This window comes from Protopterus annectens, chromosome 10.part0 (assembly GCF_019279795.1).
Source record: "Protopterus annectens isolate FY-2018-M chromosome 10.part0, PAN1.0, whole genome shotgun sequence".
In the NCBI taxonomy this organism is placed as follows: Eukaryota; Metazoa; Chordata; order Ceratodontiformes; family Protopteridae; genus Protopterus; species Protopterus annectens.
The window spans coordinates 19,521,981-19,540,680 of NC_056744.1; the positions used below are offsets into that span (position 1 = coordinate 19,521,981).

General features: G+C 43.4%; 1 protein-coding gene across 7 annotated transcripts in view; it reads right to left on the reverse strand.

Moving 5' to 3' along the window:
* The window catches only part of LLGL2 (LLGL scribble cell polarity complex component 2), a 2,451,001-nt gene that overhangs the window by 1,474,818 nt on the left and 957,483 nt on the right, over positions 1-18,700 (reverse strand). For all 7 annotated transcript variants that reach the window (XM_044084955.1, XM_044084956.1, XM_044084957.1 and 4 more), the window contains exon 11: positions 4,683-4,900. In XM_044084955.1, the coding sequence (XP_043940890.1) occupies positions 4,683-4,900 (218 nt within the window). The remainder of the gene's footprint in view (positions 1-4,682; positions 4,901-18,700) is intronic.

The following is an 18,700-nucleotide window of genomic DNA, read 5'->3' on the forward strand; positions in this document are numbered from 1 at the left end:
GGCACAGTCTAACCTTCTCTTAATAGTGCGTTTGTTAAATCTAGCACAAGAGCGGCATCCAACAACGTCGTGCTCAGGCCCTAAACAAGGTATACACAAAGTATGGTAATCCCTATGAGGTATCTGTTTCCCACAAGAAATACAGTTATTCACTTTTTCTGACATCCGGTTAAATACTGAGGCAAGAAAAACAAAATATTCCCAACGGGTACTTAGCCAACTTTGATTCGGTCTGAAACTCTGGCTTCAGAAACTTTCAGAACGCCAACCTGCACTCGCAAAATTGCTTCTGCATCGGACCATGCGGCAAAAAAGACTGGGGATATGACGTCGGTCATGCGCATTAGTACCCTGACGTACTGACGTCAGTCTAATGCGCCCTGACCGACGTCAGCCATATACTTTGGTATTCGGGCCGACTGGACAGCGGACTACCCCAATAGTTAGGACTGCAGCAATGTGGAATGAAGAACATCTTGTGGTGATTGCCCTTGGCTAAATGCAGGAGAAGGGGGAACCAATGCTGTTCTTGGACAAGAGAGTCACCATCAAGAGTTTTGGTTTGTCCTGGTGAATCTTTATCAGGACTTCCGGAATGAGAGAAAGGGAAGGGAATGCATACAGAAACATCCACTTCTATGAAAAGCTGAGGGAGTCCACCTTCCAGACCAGAAGATGTGGATCCCTGGCACAAACCTGTGGAAGTTGTCTGTTCATGGGGGAGGCAAAAAGGTCTATTTGTGGAGTACCTCATCGGTGGACAATGTCCAGGAACACATCCCCCTGAAGCATCCATTCGTGAGATTATGTTTCAGACCTGCTTAAGGTGTATGCCACTGCATTCCAGCTGGAAGGGATATACACAGCCTGAAGGGGGGGAAGGGACTGAAGCTTGAAAGCCAGCTCCCACACTTGCAGGGTTAAGTCTGCAAAAGAGATCAGACTTGGTCCTTCCCTGCTTGTTCGCATACCAGAGAATGGTCATGTTGTCTGTGAAAATATTTTGAGGGCCTGGGATGAAGAGGGACTGAAAGGTCTGAAGAGCCAGTAGTAGTTCCCTCATTTATTTTATCCTGATGTGCTCCCTTCTTTGAAAAGGGCACCACATCCCTTGTGCTTTTATGGAGCAGAAAGCTGCTCCCCATCATGGATCTGAGGCATCTGTGAACATCTCCTGGACAGGTGGTACAGGATGGAGGGGGAGACCTGGGTTGGCAGTCAACTGTTGCATCCACCAAGTGATGCCCCTCTTCAAACAAGGGAGAAAGGGAACTGTGAATTCTAGTGGATGTGCATGTTGCCTTCTACACTGATTTCAGGAACTACTGTAGTTTTCTCATGTACAGTTTTGCCAGAGGAAGCATTAGGACAATAGATGCCATGAAGCCCAGGGTTCTGAGAAAATTCCTGGCAGTGATGTGAGTTAGAAGGATGAAGCTTTGAAAAAAGGAAATGCGTTCTTGACCTTTTTGAGTGGGGAGGGAGATCTTCATAAGGTCGGTTTGTATTCAGCCTCCCAAGAAAAAATGTGGCCCTGAGATGAGGAAAGAGACAATAGATTTTTGCTAGTTTATTGTGAAACCCAGAGACTGTAGGATGGAAATGGAGCTTAGATTGTGCTCTAGTGCTCCTGGACTGACTGCTTGAAAGAGAAGGTTGTGCAGGTATGGAAAGACCTGAATGCCCTGAAGTCCGGAGTAAGCAGTAACTGGAGCTAGGTAGTGAAAAGACCAAAAGGCAAGGCAGAAAACTGAAAGTGCCAAGAGGCTACAGAGAATTGTAAAAATGTCCTGTAACTGGGATGAACGAGGATGTAGGTAGACAAAGGATGCTTATGGAAGTCATAAGGCTTGTGGGATGCTTAGAGGGAAAAAGGTTTGCAAAGTACCCCTCTTTCCCTGGTACCAAGAACATCCTTGGAATGGAAACCTTTTCAGCAGTGATTTGAAGGAACAGGTTGAATGGTACCTTAATGGAACAGGTCTTGCAGCACCTATGGAAAATGTTGTAATTGCTCTCTGGGTGGTTGTGGGATAACTCTGAAAGGTGGAAGTGAATTCCATACAATAAAATAACCCTTCCTTATGATGAAGAGCACCCAAGAATCCTGTGTAATGTTTTCCCAAGCCACAGTCAAATGAGAAAGGGAAAAGTAGGGGGGAGTATCTGGGGGTCCAAATAGTCGGGACAGACTCTGGTTTGTATGGAAAAGGCTGTTTTTGAGGTGGGGCTTGCTAGGAGATCTTAAATTGTCGAGGTCTTTTACCAGACTTTTTAGCCTTAGCTGGAGGGCCCCATGACTGCCTTTTAACAAACACAGGTTTGGCAGGGCAATTTCTTTGGAATTTTGGTACAGAGAAACCAGGATGTATTTCAGTCCCTGTGTCTCCTTACCCTTCTCCTCCTGTAAGGTTTTAAACAATTCTGCAGGAGCAGGCCCAAACAGGGCTGAATTGCCCAGAGGAGCATCCATCAGTTTGGATTTAATGAAGTCTCAATTAGGCAAATCTTCTCAGGACTGAACCTGTGGCAGCTGCTCTAGCTGAAACTTCCACAGCACCATAACAACATTTTATTGAATGGTGGGCCACTTGAGAGGATGCCCAAAAGCAAGGATGAAGCCAAAGACAATCTCTGAGTCATGCATATCTGACAATTTTTAGGAAGTTGGGACAAGAGTTCCAATGTCTTTTGTCATGTGTATTTGATAACTGAACCTAAAGCAAGGTTGGCAAGGTGTGTATACTTTTTGTCTAACCTCTCTATACGTCTGCTATCTTTGTCAGAGGTAAGAAGAGTGGTGGAGAGAAGTAACCTTGAGGGCTGATCAGAAGCCACTGTAATGACAGAAGGGGATTTGAAAACTTAGTCTCCAGGCACCTTGTAGAATCTGTCTGGTTTCTTAGGTGCTGGAGGTTGGGAGTCAGGAGTCCTACTGGAAGATGCAAATGCATACAAAAATGCAGACAGGACCAGAGATACGGCTGAGAGACTAGGACTATCTACCTGAAGTCATTTGTAGTAACGTTTACATACTTCAGACATCTCAACTGTCCCATTTGAAATGTTCCCTTTTCTTACCAAAGGTCTCACTGAAAATAATTTCCTCCATTGGGGAGCAAGTACCCCTGGAGTCTTGGAGCATAATCCATTGTGAAGGGATCTAAGATGAATAAGCTAGGGACTCATCCTCTGAGGATTTTTCCTCTTCAGAAGAGGCCTCTTCCCTATCCCTTTTCTAAAGAGAACTGGGGTAGTTGTGGTTGGTTCTGAAACCCCTGGAAGGGGCCTAAGGGACATAAGGGCATTAAAAATGTCCTGGGTAAAATTTTGCCAATCCTTTTGTGGATCAGTGGTAGGGGACAAACGCTTAATTTTTTGTTTCTTCTTGGCATGTAGATCAGCCCTATGTAAGGTGGTAAGACCAGATGTAGCCCTAAACTTTGATAACACCAGAATCAACTTCTTCTCTAAGCAACATTTGAGATGTCACCCTAGGGCCCTTGGTAATCACAAGTCTAGGCTTCCCTTGAACATCGGCAATGGATGCCTGCAGTACCTCCAAGGATGTGCCATCATCCAGATCCAAGGCAACCTCCCCTACGGGTGCAGCCTGTGAATCGGATGTAGGGCCAAACGTTTCTCCAGGCTAACAACTGCCTCAGAAGAGAGATCCATCACTGGAGGTGCAGCTGAAGTTTCAGACCTAGGCTTATTGGCCTTCCGCTTCACAAGCAGCTCTGCCTCAGGCCCTGAGGATCCCTACATAGCGCTTTTCACAAGGAGTTTCAAGTGCTGACTCTCTAAATATATTGAAAGGGAAGATGACCTACCTCTCAATCTTTTAGGTACAAAGGCCTGGCAGACAGAACAAGATCTATGACCATGGGTAGACCCAAGACAAAAAAGACAGTGCTGGTGACTGTCTTGATGTGGAATCTGATGTCCCCATTGGCATTTGCCTTTCTTGTATGACATTAAACCTAACCACAGCAGAAAAAGCAAAAACAGGATTCCCCAACGGGGCACTTACCTGAAATGCTGAGACAGCAACCACTTCGGCAAGTAGACTGCATGTACAGGTGAAGGGTGCGGCCTGGCGGCCAAAGTAATGAGGATGGTGGGTACATCACTTTTATGGCCTACGTCCGACAGCCTATGTGCAATGTACCATACACCTCTAACTAGTACAAGTCTTTTGTATACTGGCTGACTTTGGGTCACTGTGGCAGACAACTCCCTCATGTAAAGAATACTGCAACAGAGGAACAGGACATCTGTTAGTTACTTCTCTTTCACACTCGCCTGCATTGAACAGCAAACTGCTGAAGATGGCATGAATTTCACAATTTTTACAGCAGTGCTTCCATCTGAAGTCCCAACAATTAGCTTCATGACTGCTCTAGAAATCCAGTTAGACGACTTGTGCACACCTGTAGCAAAATCCCGAAATTTTTACAAATATAATACAATAATGATCTTTTAGATGAATATAGCAAGTTAGTACATTACAGATCCAAACAAGGGGAGGATTTCTCTGCTACAGCTCTTTAAAACCACTTGATCATCATCAAACATCTCTCAATTTGTAGTTTAATTACCAAAGCAGCGTCCCAGACAACACATGCTTTACTATAACATTTTACTCTGGGTAGGTTAACAAGCAAGAATAGAATCATTACCATTTTGGAGTACTGTGTGTTCTGCTTATTTCCAGCACTGATTATCCTTTCCCACAGCTTCAGTGGAATGCTGGAAACATGATGAGAGCAGGTAATGGCGGAACAGTGCAGCGATGCCAAATAGGGTGCCTGGATCATTGGCCAGCCATCTGTTTTAAGATCTATTCCTACAAGTTCCTCTTCTGCTAACACAATTAAGGCTCGAGGATCATCGTATTCTGTAGTTGGATAAAGGAAGAGAATAAAACAAATCTGCAAGTGACAGTTTCAGTCTAAAAGCTATCTCAGCATGCTTTAGTTAGGACAAATAACGCAAACATTTTTAGAAGAGTGTAGTCTGTCCAAGCAAAAAGCTTATTCTTCTTTAGAAGTCGGCCATCCTAACCCTGCACAAGTCTATGACAAGAGGAGTGTACAGACACATACAAACCTGTAATAGGTGCCTGGCCTATTAATACTTCTGTATTTTTTTTCTTACTTTAAAGTCCTGCTTCACTGTCACTCCAAACTGCACATTGTTCTTTAGGTTAAAAGCCAACAGGGTTCTAGACATCAAACGGAAAAGAACCAACAACTGTAATACTCAGCTTGATCTGGTTGTTCCAGAGTACCATTATCATGATTTCCTGGGTTCCAAAAATACAATTAAATGAACCTGCTCTGCCACCTGGTACTTAAAAGGTGATGAAACAAGCATTTCCTTTTAAAAAATCCATGGACAAGTATAGATTTTTAGCACAGATCTTCATAACATTGATGAACCTGTCTTGTGACTCCCCAAATGTAAAAGACTGCCTATTTGCATTTTCAGCCTGCCCATCTGAAATCAGCATCTGGAACCAAGGAAAAAGCATGTTCTACACTTCTTAACAGACATAACATTTGTTCTTGACATGCCTGCATGAGGGAATAGCTTAATTACCATCCCATGTTCTTAGATGAACAAAACACTATGATGCACTAAAAGGTATGCTTCAATCAGTTACTTGCCTAGAAGGAAATGTTGTAGCAAAAGCAAGAATCAAAAGGTGTCACTGCCTCCCAGTTACATAACACTATTTGGTGTGTGTTAAGATTATGGTCTTCAAAATGTACAACTTAGCAAGCACTTAAAGTGCTCAACATCAAAGTACTGCTCCCAAGATGCTAACACTCCCTTCCTTTTGCTGCCACACAAGAAAGTGCCCAACACACATCCACATACTTCACTCAGTACACTGGATAAAGCTCTCCCACCCACCCTCAGGATACACAGTTTGGTAGAAAAACTCTGTCTCCTTACAGGGTTGGGTGGAAAATTCTCAGTCTACTAAACCTGTACAAGGCATTTCTTTAACCAACAGTCAGTGGCCAAGAAGGTAGCAAAAACCTTTAATGCTGGGACGCAGGTTAGGGGATCTATTTTCTCAACAGTTACTGATATTCACACTCCAATATGGACACAGTAGGGCAGCATGTGGGGTGGTGTGGCACTCGAGTTGCTATTCTTTACAGGACATGTTAGTCTGAGATTCCTTCCATCTGACAGAGTTGATGGTACCAGCTAACGATCTTATGAAAAGGACAAGACCAAGTTAGGATTCTTAAAACAAATTATAACCAAAGAAAAATTAACAGATAATCACAAATTTGTAATCTTTCTACACAACATTCCTTGTTCTCATTTAATCTTTCCATGTAAGCAGAAACTAAAAATAATATGTTTATAAAACATGTATTTTATCAGTTTTAAAGTACAGATGCACAACTACACTGAATCATAGCCGGCTTTAGGCACCAGCGAACCCTGTGGTCGCTGGGTGCCCCCAACCACAGCAAGTTATATTGTTGGATCTATAATATCTGGTCAAAGTTTTAAAACTTCGACAGTCATATAATCTACACTATATGAGTGAAGTTTTAAAACTTCAAACATATAAAACAATCTACCTGAACACCCCCCCGCTACTTAAATATACCAACTCCGAGATCGCACTACAGTGAAGTGAGATCGCTGCAGGGAATATTTCCCTTTACTTCACTGTAGTGCAATCTCGGAATTGATATATTTAAGTAGCAGGAGGTGTGTGGGAGGGTGCAGGTAGGTTTGTTTTTGTTTTTTTTTTTTTTATATGCTCGAAATTTTAAAACTTCGCTCATATAGTGTTGATTATACGAGCGTCGAAGTTTTTAAACTTCATGCATATAATACAGACCCATATTATCTAGTTATTTTGTAATATGCCTGTAAAAACTAACAAAAGCTAATACAGCAATCTTCTATACTTAAACCAGCTGGGTAATAATTTTTATATCACCTTTAAAATTCAAAGATATTTCTGGTTATAGTAACAGTGTTTTATCAAGTAACAGGCTTCACAATTCCATTAAATATTTTAACATTGACAGTGCCAGTGATTTAGTTAAACCTGGCTGGTGGACATTCTCTATACTAAAACCAACAATATAGCCAGCTTTAGGTATCTGCAATACTTGTGGTTGCAAGGCGGCCCGCTAATCAGCACCGACTATGTAGGGACCTCAAAAAAGCTGTTGCTGTTTGGGGAAGATGAGGGACAATGTATTAATTTCCTGATGCTCTTTAACTGCAGGGCTGTGATATGACATTGTTAGGATAAATGTGATAATGAACATAAACAAGGTAAGCAGTAGAAAGATCAACAAGCTCAGAGACTGATCTCATGGTAAACTTTGGGTTTTAAGAAGAGCTGATGCTTCTGATCTTCAGGGATGTTTTTTTTTCTTTCAGGCAGTTTTATGAATACTGGTAGAACACCAAATACTAAAACTGTCAACTTCTTTGCTGAAAAATTCAGCACAATACCAAAAATAATAGCAGAATAAAGGCTCAAAATCAGAAAAATGTTTTAATTACTACTCTAGTTCACTTAAAAGAATAGAACAACACCCTTTACATCAACATGCATTTTTGGACAATAAAAAGTATAAAACTCTGATGTCTGGATTTATAGACTGACTGTAATCTTGAGTAATTTACCAGCAAATCAAACTTTTTACGAAAGACAGAACAAAATCAGACAAGTTCTGTGAAATCAGATACAGTGACAGGTATGCATTACTCCTCAATGAGGTAAATAAAAGTGACTTACCCGTACTGCTTTTTGGTGACTGCTAACAGCGGTCACTAATCTGGTGTGGTAGTTACCAGTGTTGCACAATGTATTGCCATTTGCTAAAATACGTACAAAACTAGTATTGCTACAGCTTACGTGCGCGCGCGTGTGTGTATAAAAAATATCTCTGATTTTTATCTGTGCATTCATCCAATAATGCCAGGACACGTACTTATTCTTCTGGCTATCTGTAAAAAATCTAGTTAAGGAATTATACTTCAAAGGTAACGTATAAGATACATCACAGAACATTCAGACACTTCGATCTTCAAGGAGTCTGGGGGACCCACTCACCAAACTGTATAAATTGATACAAGGGCCTCCCCCTTAATCATCCTTGACTGTGTGGGGACCCCACAAGAGCTGTTGTTGATTGGGAAAAAAATGAGAAAAATAATTAATTTTCTGATTACATTCTTTAACCTGAACAGGGCTGTGATACGACCCTGTTAGGATAAAGCTGATAATGGTCTCTGCTCTCAACTGTACCCATTCTAAAACCAGCCCTGCTCAGGTGTGCGTGTACAGAAAGCTGCTGTACATTATATGGTTGGGGGGAGGGGGGGGGGAGACTGTATGGTTATTACTTCTTTAAGTTTCATTACAGTCAAACCATAGGGTTCTGCACGGGGTTATGGAGGCAGGCAGTATTCTCAGATAGGACCCATGTACCCAGACAACTGGCTTGCTAGTTTATTGTAAGCTACTATTTTGTCATCTTTGAACATTAAGCCTTGGGCACAACTTCCTTGAAAGAAAAACAAAATTAGACTGAAATTTTTTTCTTACTCATGATTTTTGTTTATGATACCATTGGATTAAGAGGTTGGGAAAATTCTCTAAAATATACCCCAGAACATCTATAACCCTATGGGTTCTTGAACCCTGACTTATCTAAGTTATTTCCTAAATTGTTACTACTGTGCTGGCTTGATCAAGAAAGGTGTGCTGAAACATTGCAAGGAAAACTAAAGCTCAGCAGCAACACTGAATTTCTTTCCTTAATCTTAATTTCTTTTCAAGCTATTATTGAATGAAAAGGCTATGTAAAAGGGAAAACAAACAACTTTAGAATGTACTTTGGAGCATACAGACATAGATAGATATAGGCTGGGGGCCCTCAAAATGCTAACACTGGCCCTGCACTGAATTATAGTGAGAGCTCAAAAAGCAGAACATTACCAGTTATGCAAAAATTCATAAAGCAAAATGAATAAAAGAGAGCATCAGACTTCAGGACAGATAGATCCCAGAGTTGCATGCTTCTAGGATGCTTGCCTGCAATATCACTCCATGGCTGCTAAGGTCAGACTATCTGTATACTGATGAGCTTCATGCTCAACTCTATTCTATTTTGGAGGTTAGCTACATATTTAGTTCTATTCTTTTCTAGGTATCCATGAGTGGCACACAAAGCAAAGATAATAAGACATACTCTGGAAAAGACTAAAGCAGATGCAGCAAACTATAAACAATAACACTATAACCATTAGTAAATGCAGTAAAGCAATATAGCACTCAATACCTCTAGAAATATAAATGAAGCAAGAAAAAACACTTCATATAACATGGGCACCCACATGGAGAAAAACATCAAAGCCATAAAATCAGTCAGTGATGGAGAATAACTATACACAAAAAAAAAAAATCTGATGAATAATATGCCTGACCACAAGACAGATGATTAAAGCTCATCTTACAGCTGTACGTTTACTATTCCAACATATACTTTAACAGAGAATTTAGTGACACTATATGTATTTTCTCAAACAGAGTCATATATTAGTAGTAGGCTAACAGCCTTTGCAGGCCATTTTAAGTGTAGCCAATTACCCCATGTGAGAATCAAACAATGTACCTTATGTCTAAGGCAAACACCTTTACCATTATTCCAACATCCCACATCTATAAGTTAACAGCATACAAAACGTGTCCTGTACGGACAAGTCAAAGCAAACCCTGCTCCACATCTGCAGCAAACCTCATGCTTAGTGACTCTATAAATGGAGGCTCAAATAGTTAGTGTTCTTAAGTAAATAAGGGCAAATTACATTTCAGACAAGATTTAGTAGTACTGCCTTACCTAGTGATGAACCTTCTCACTTCCAGTCCAAGTACTTTACTGCTGATCATAGCAAAAGGTAATGGAATTTGCTAAATTTATAATGATCTTATTTAGTCAATGGATGAAACTTTTCCTTTTTTGCAAAAATGGATTAGCTTACCTAATGACTTCATTCTCTCAGCTAAATGCACCTACAACCATGGGAAATTTGCCAGGTGATGACTTCAAATGTACAACTTCTTGAAGCTTACTAATCTAGTACGCAAAAAAGGAGGTTAATAAAAAGTGCAATTAAGAACATGGACACTACGATGAAAAGAATTTCTGTCCTTACATAATAAATGCCCAAGTCAGGTGGTCAACTAGTACAAAGGAGAGAAAATCCAGTTCCAGCTCCAAGACATGGAATACATAAAATGAACCTTTATTAGCAGCTCACTATCTCTGAATTTAACAGTGTGCTATTAGACTTGACAAGCCATAGTTCTCCTTAGAGGCCCATGCACTGCATAAGTGAAGGCAACTATCTGCATGTACATGAATACACACTCGACACCTGTGCAAAACTAGGTGTAGTTCCTACGTTAAAAGGAAAATACTAATCAGACTGCAGACCACTACTTTGTGGGAAGTCCTTGTGCAGAATTTGTCCAATTGGCAGTTCTGGGGGGAAGCAAACAGGTCCATCCCCTGAGATTTCTACTTGGGTCATCTGCCAGTGTATTTTGCTTTCCTGGCAGGAATTGAGCCTGTAGGTGCACTTGGTAGCTCAAGGCTGTGTACCACAGAGCCATGGCTAGTCTGCAGAGAGGGTATGAGTGGGTTCCCCCCCCTGCTTATGTACCGTGGTGTTGTCAGTCTTTACCAATAATTGTACTGGAAGAATGTGGTCCTTGAAGGCTGTCAGAGCATTCTGTATAGCTAACATTTCTTTTTGACTGATATGCAGGTGCATTTGAGTTGGGTTCCATTTGCCTTGAATGCACTTGCCCTGCCAAGTGAGCCCCCCCATGCATAGTCTGATGTGTCTGTTGTTAGGGTTTGGGTGGCAAGGGGTGGAGTGAATGGCAGTCCCTGGTTTTGGTGGCAGGCCTCTGCTCACCAAAGGAACTCTATCTGTAGACAAGATATGATTCGAAACATTGAGTCTAGATCCTGAGAATGTTGACACCATAGGCTTTTTAGATACCACTGTAGCTTCCTCATATGCAGTCTTGCATATGGAATTTGTAGAATGCAAGAGACCATGAACCCCAGGGCTTGCAGTATTTTCCTTGCAGATAGCTGGGTCTTTGTGGCCAGTAGTTTGAAGTAGGCTATCAAATAAACTTGTTTCTCTGGCGTGAGGTAGGCCATCTGGGAAGTTGTATTCAAGCTTGCTCCCAGAAATACAATTTGCTGACAGGGTACAAGATGTGATTTATTTTTGTTTACTGTGTACCCCAGAGAAGTTAGCAATCTCTTTACAAATGCCAAATGATTTAACAGCAAGTCCTGGCTTTCTGCCTGAATTAGATAATCGTCCAGGTATGGGTATATTTGAATATTTCTTTGCCTGCAAAATGCAATGACTGGAGCTGGGCACTTTGTGAATACCCTGGGCATGGTAGATAAGCCAAAGAATAGTGCGGAGAACTGATAGTGCATGTAGCCTGCTCTGAAGCATAGGCATCTTCTGCAAGATTCCCTTATTGGGATGTGCAGGTAGGCTTCTTTCAAATCCAGTGTTGCCAACCAGGCATCTTTGCCTAACATGGGAAGCAGATGATGAAGAGTTAGCATCTTGAGTTTTAGGATTACCAAAAAATGTGTTTAGGATAGACAGGTCCAGGTTAGGACGCCAAGAATTGTCTTTTCTGGGTACCAGGAAAAGTCTTGAGTAGAAATCTTGCCCCCATTCTTCTTTTGGGACAGGTTGAATAGCCCTGATGCTTAAAAGAGAGAGAACTTGCTTTTGAGCCTCTGCCCACTGATTTGGGGGTAGGTCTGGCCAACCGTTTGGGGTTGGTAAGGAGTGGAAGTGGAATCTGTATCCTTGGGAAACTATATTTAAAACCCATTTGTCCTGGGTAATGAGTTCCCAATTTTTTGCATGCAGGGCAATCTTTCCCCCTAAAGAAAGTCAGTTGGGCAGGGCTTGGAAGGTTTAAAGTTAAGTCATTAAGACAGTTTACCATGGGGGGGGGGGTCTTACTACTCCCTGCTTTGGAAGTGGGAGCCCCCCACTGCTTAGGCCTGTGAGTACCTTGCGACAGGAGCCTGGGTGTTCTGCTGGATCTGGGTTTGGACTGAGAGGGCCTGGAAGAGGCAGGAAAGGACCAATTCTTAGAGGGCCAATGCCTACTAAATCTGGGAGGCTGTACTTGCAGGAAATCTAACAGTTTGCATAGATTTAGCTTTCCCCACATCTTTTTAAGTACTTCTGTTTTGTTGCTAAACAGGCGGTCTTGGTTTAAGAGAGCATCCAGTAATTTAGCTTTAACATGATCTGGCAAAGATTGCTCCTTAAGCCAAGCATGCCTTCTAAGTACAGACCTAGTGACAGCAGCCCTGCAAGATGCCGCTAATGAATCAAAACCGCACTGCAAAAGTATGTTTTCCAACTTGTTCAGCAGAATGCATTAAATCCAGTAATTATTTTCAGCACAGTCAGGAATCAACATCAATTTCTGTTTAAGCAATCCAATAATATGCTGCTGATACTTTAACATGAAACTGGCAGTTTAAGGCCCTAATGGCCAAAGTTGCAGAAGTGTATACCTTCTTACCCCATCTATCCAGCGCCCTGGAATTTCTATCAGAGGGGGTAGGATTTTTGGCAGTAGTAGCCTTAATGCCCTTGGGTCCCTGTGAAATGGTCTCAGGATCCACAGTAGGACGTTTAAAGAGGAACTTGTGAGAGTCAGGTACCCTGTAATACCCATCAGGCTTTCTGGGAGCAGGAGGCAAGGTGTCAGGGGCCAGGCTAGATTCCGAGAAGGTATCATCTACAATTGTCCACTACAGGAGGGATAGCTAAAGGCCTGTGTTGAGGCAGGAGTAAAAATTCCCTAAGCCTCTTTTTAGAGTCAGAGTAATCCTGGCTTTCCCAGCAGAAATGCTCCCTAAGAGTATGCAAGGTTTCACCAAAACAGAAATCCTCTGGAGGGGAAGCAGACGAAATGGAGTCCTCTGCATCAGAATCCTCATAGGTAGATGAGGGCAAATCCCGGTCATCAGAGAAAACAGAAATTTCAGAATCCTGATCAGAAGAATCAGAAAGAAAATCAGTCCTAGGTCCCTTAGAGGGGGAAGGGTAACTTCCCCGGATTAGAGTAATAAGGTCTTCAGCCATTCTTATCACTTGTTTTTTAGGCATAGTGGCCTGACCATGCAGTCTGGCATCTGTTTTCTAGGCATGGATCGTGTTTTAGACCTTGAAGAAGATGGTGTTGGTTTAATATGCAAATCAGTAGGCCTGAATACACCCTCAGAAGCCAGTGCCTGCACAGCGGCTCCGGACCCATCCAAGGTAGAGACATCCGCAGGTTCCACAGTCGAAGAAGCATCTTGCGGCGGACTTCAAATGGGTCTAAGTAGAGGCCTGCGAATCTGAAGTAACAGGTATCAGGGGCTGCAAACGCATCTCACTGAGTACCGGCAAACTGGTGAGCTTTTCCAACACAAAGTTAAGGTCCCAAGCTGGGGAAGTTCTTCTGGGTGGCCTTGAGTTGTTAGCCCCTTTTAGGAACGGTTTTATGACAGGGTGTGAGAAGAGAGGTGGCTCTATGCTGTAATCAGCAGAGATGGTAAAGGCATGAATTTTAATAGAAGAGAAGGATATACCCCTGTGTAGTAGGTCTGCTAGGTAATCCAGGATGAGAGGTAGGATTGGCTGTGCTGTTTTGGCTCCCTTTGCCTGGATCTAGGTGCAAAACCTTTTCCACTTGTCAGCATAGGATTTTCTAGTGCTGGGGTGTCTGGCCTCACGTATAACATCCGGGACTTGCTTGCTTAGGCTGGCAGCTTGAAGAGAGATCAGGGAATAAGCCAGGCTACCAGGTTCAAGGTCTGCAATTGTGGATGCATGAATTCTCCATTCTTCTGGGTCAGGAGTGTTGGGATCTGAGGTAGGTGCCATGGTGGCAGGGGTGACAGGCTGCACAGCAGTGGGTAACAGTGCTGGTGTGGCCAGTCTGGGGCACTCAAGATTGCCCTTGGTTTTTCCTACCTTATTTTGAGCAGTAACCTTGAAATGAGTGGTAGAGGGGGAAATGTATAGATCGAGAGGTTTACCCATTGGAAAGATACAGGCTCCACTTTCCAGGCCTTGCTGTGAGGTTCCCTGGTGCAGAATTTGCTGAGCTGATGATTGGAGTGGGAGGCAAAGAGGTTCACCTTCGGGGTGCCCCACTTCTGGGTTACAAGGTTGAAGGTTCTGTGCTCTAGCTGCAACTCATGTGGGTCTAGCAGGTTTCTGCTTCAGTTGTCTGCCAGAGAGTTTAAAGAGCCTGGCAGGAATTGTGCTAGCAGGTGTATTTGCATGGCTGAGGCCGTGTGCCAAAGGGTCATGGCGAGATTGCAGAGAGGATAAGAGTGAGTCCCTCCCTGCTTGCTGATATACCACATCACTGTGGTGTTGTATGTTTTTATCACTAGAGGCCCCGGGGAGAGTAGGGGGTCTGAAAACTGTCAGGGCATGCTGAACAGCTACTGTCTTTTTGGTTGATGTGCAGATGTATTTGATTTGGGCTCCAATGGCCCTGAATGTACCTGCCATCCAGGTGTGCACCCCAGGCATAGTCTGATGCGTCTGTGGCAAGGGTCTGGGTGGTGTGGCGTTGTGAGAAGGGAAGTCCCCTTGTTTTGGTTGCATGCTGCTGCCCACCAAAGAAAATCTTTCCTTAGACAGGGTATGACAGTTTCCAGGTCTTGAAAGTGTTGACACCAAAGGCTTTTTAGGTACCATTGTAGTTTCCTCATTTGCAGTCTGGCATATGGAATGAGTAGAATGCAGAATGCCATGAACCCTAGAGCTTGCAGGATTTCCTTGCGGATAACTGGGTTCTGGTGGCTAGTTGAGAGAAGTAGCCTGTCAGGTAAGCTTGCTTTTCTGGAGTAAGTAATGCCATCTGGGATGCTGTGTCCATTTTTGCCCCCAGGAATACAAATTTTTGTGTGGGGACTAGTTTTGATTTCTTTTCATTGATAGTAGTCTGCCTGAATCAGGACCTCGTCTAAGTAGGGGTAAATTTGAATATTTCGTTGTCTGCAAAAAGCAATGGTTGGAGCCAGGCATTTTGTGAAAACTCTGGGAGCAGTGGATAAGCCAAAGGGAAACACAGAGAACTGAAAATGCATACATCCTGCCCTGAAACGTAAATAATTCCTGCAAGACTCCCTGATTGGGATGTGTAGGTAGGCCTGCGTTAGGTCTAGGGTGGCTAACCAAGCATCCTTGGAAAGCAGAGGAAGAAGCTGCAGGAGGGTGAGCATTTTGAATTTTGGAATCACCAGAAAGGTGTTTAGAATGGATAGATCAAGGATTGGGCACCAGGTGCCCTCTTTTCTGGGTACCAGGAAGAGTCTGGAATAGAAACTTTGGTCTAGCTGGTCTGCATGAACAAGTTGTATTGCCCTCATGGACAGCAGGGAAATAACTTGCTTTTTGGCCTCTGCCCACTGGTTTGGAGGAAGATCTGGAAAACCTTCTGGGGTTGGCAGAGTTTGAAAATAAAATCTGTATCCCTAGGCCACTATGTTGAGGACTCATCGGTCGTTGGTAAAAGAGGCCCAGTTGTTTGCATGGAAGGACAGTTTTCCTGCTAGGGGCACAAGCAAGTGGGCAGACGTAAGGGGTGGAGGTGTTAAGTCATTGCGAGTTCTTACATAAGGGGATGGCTTTGCACTCCCTGTTTTTGAAGAGGAGGAACTCCATTGCTTAGATCTCTGCATTCCCTGGGACTGCTGTCTGGGGGTTCGGCTTCCCTTGGGTCTGGGCTAAGCTGGCCTGGAGGGGGCTGGAAAGGACCAGTGCATGGAGGGGCCATGTGTACTGAACCTCTGAGGCTGGACCTGTAAAAAGTCTGTCTGCATAGATTTAGATTTTTCTTCCATCTTTTTTATGACCTCTTCTGCCTTGGTGCCAAACAAATTGTATTTATTCAATGGTGCATCCAATAACTTTGATTTGACATGGTCTGGCAATGTCTGTTCCTTATGCCAAGCATACCTTCTACGGACAGAACCAGTGACTGCTGCCCTGCAAGATGCTTCTAGGGCATCAAAGCCACATTGCAAGGTGTGCTTAGTAACTTGGCTTGCAGAATGCATAAGCTCTTGTACTTCCTTATTTTCTATGCAAGCAAGAAAGGAAGATATTTTTTGTTTGAGTTCTATGGTATGCTGCTAGTTCAGCATGTGGAACTAACAATTTAGTGCACTAATAGCAAGAGTTGCAGAGGTGTATACCTTTTTACCCCATCTGTCTAAAGCTCGAGAATCCCTGTCTGAGGTGGTGGGATTCTTAGCTGAGGTTGCTTTAATTCCTTTAGGTCTTTGGGAGATGACCTCTGGGTCAGCAGTAGGATTTTTGAAAAGGAATTTATGAGAGTCAGGGGACTCTGTAGTACCGGTCAGGTTTCTTGGGAGCTGGAGGAAGGGTGTCAGGAGTCAAACTGGAAACCTAGGTCAAAATTTGTCGTTGTGGTTGATGGTGCACTGCTTGTCCTTGGTGCTGGTCCTTGTGGTCTTCTTGGTTTTGGTTTGTTTTGTCAATATGGATTCCATAAAAATATCATCCACAACATCCAGGACAGGAGGAATGGCTAAAGGGTCTGTGCTGTGGTAAATCTAAGAATTCCCAGTGTCTTTTTTTTCACTCACGACAGTCCTGACATTCCCACTGGAAATGCTCCCTTAAAGTATGTAGGGTTTCACCAAATGAAAAATTCTCGGGTGGAGAGGCAGAAGGAATGGATTCCCCTGCATCAGAATCCTCATAAGCAGAGAGGGGTTGCATGTCTTCATATTCAGAAACCTCAGACTCATCGGACTCCTGTTCAGATAAAACTACTGGGGACAAGTCTCTTTCTTTTGGAAGGGGTAGCCTGGCTTCCTCTAATAAGCATAAGGTCTTCCGCCATTTTAAGCATTTGAGATTGAGGCATGGAAGCAGGTGCCTGAGCTTGGGTCGTTGGTTTTTAGGCAAAGTTCATACCCTGGGCCTTAGAAACTCGGTAGTTTTGGAAAGACCTGAAGACGCGAAAGTTGTTGTCGTTTTTTGTCAAGTATCGGCAGTATGAAGTACAGTTGTGTACACTTACCATAAATGTAGATGTTCGAGTGCATTCACTGTTGCCGTCATCACACTTGGGTTATCTGGCTGCAGGTAGCCCCTCAGTCGGCCCGAATACCAGAGTCTTGGGATTTCTGCGTCGGATGCTGTCGCCTCTTCCATAATGTCAGGTCATCAGGGGTATAAAACATGCAGCCGATGCCATTACATCAGTTTTTCTTGCCCCAGATGTCAGGAGCCCCCAAAATAGGAAGCAATCACATGGTGTGTAACACCTACAGTAAAAAGTAAATACCATTCCCATAAGATATGGCCAAAAAAGAGGATAGGTAGTAAGTATAGAAAGACAGGGGGCTGGAAGGAGGGTAACCAGGACTGCAACAGTGAATACACTCTAACATCTACATTTATGGCAAGTGCACACAGCTGTACTATGTTCTTCGTATTTCACTGTTGCAGTCATCACACTTGGGTTGAGTCCCAAAACTGAGGAAGGGTGGAGGCAGTCAAGAAGTAGTACGGCTGACTAGCAAGCCTTGTAAGACTGCTGTGGCAAATCCAGCTCTGGATTTAGAAAAGATAGGTAAGTGGTAATGCTTGGTGAAGGTGTGTACAGAACTCCAGGTTGCAGCTTCCAGGATGTCCCTGGTAGGGACTCCCCTGAGAAAAGCTGTAGAGGTTGAGGTAGCCCTAGTGGAATGAGGCCTGATCCCCGGTGGGATAGGTTTACCACAGTGTTTGTAGCAGAAATAGATGCAGTGTGCTATCCATTTAGAAATGGTTTGCTTTGAAATGACCTTGCCCTCTACCCCCCTGTAGCAAAGCTGACTAGCAGCTGGTCAGACTTTCTGAAAGGTTTAGTCCTGTCAAGGTAGAACCTGAGCTGTCTGTGCATGTCCAAGGAGTACAGGATCCTTTCCCCTTTATTCTGAAGATTAGGAAAAAAGGTTGGTAAATGGATGGATTGGTTTAAAGCCACACTGGATACCCCCTTGAGCATAAAAGATGGGTTAGTCCTGAGGGAAACCCTGTCCGCATGGAAGATAATGAAGGGTTCTACAGCCATAACGGCCTGCAACTCAGAAACGCTCTTCTTGCTAAAGTGATGGCTAGCAGTAAGGTTGTTTTCCGAGAGAGGAATTTTAACTCTGCTGTAGTAGCAGGCTCAAAAGGGGAACGTGTGAGCTTCTCTAGTACAAAGTTAAGGTCCCAAGCAGGAGTGCGAGCTCTCCTTGGGGGTCTTAAATTGTTAGCTCCTCTCAGGAACTGTTTGATCAGAGGATGAGAGAACAGGGGTGGCTCAGTATTGTAATGAGCTGAGATGGCAGAGGAATGAACCTTAATTGATGAGAAGGATAGGCCTTTGTGGAGCAGCTCTGCTAAGTAATCTAGGATTTGAGGTAAGGTGGGCATGGCTGTGTCCTTCCTTTGAGACTGGCCTCAAGAACAGTATCTTTTCCACTTTTCTGATAAAGAATTCCTAGTACTAGGCCTCCCGGCCTCAAGGATAACATCTAGCACCTGTTTGCTGAGGGCTGCTGGT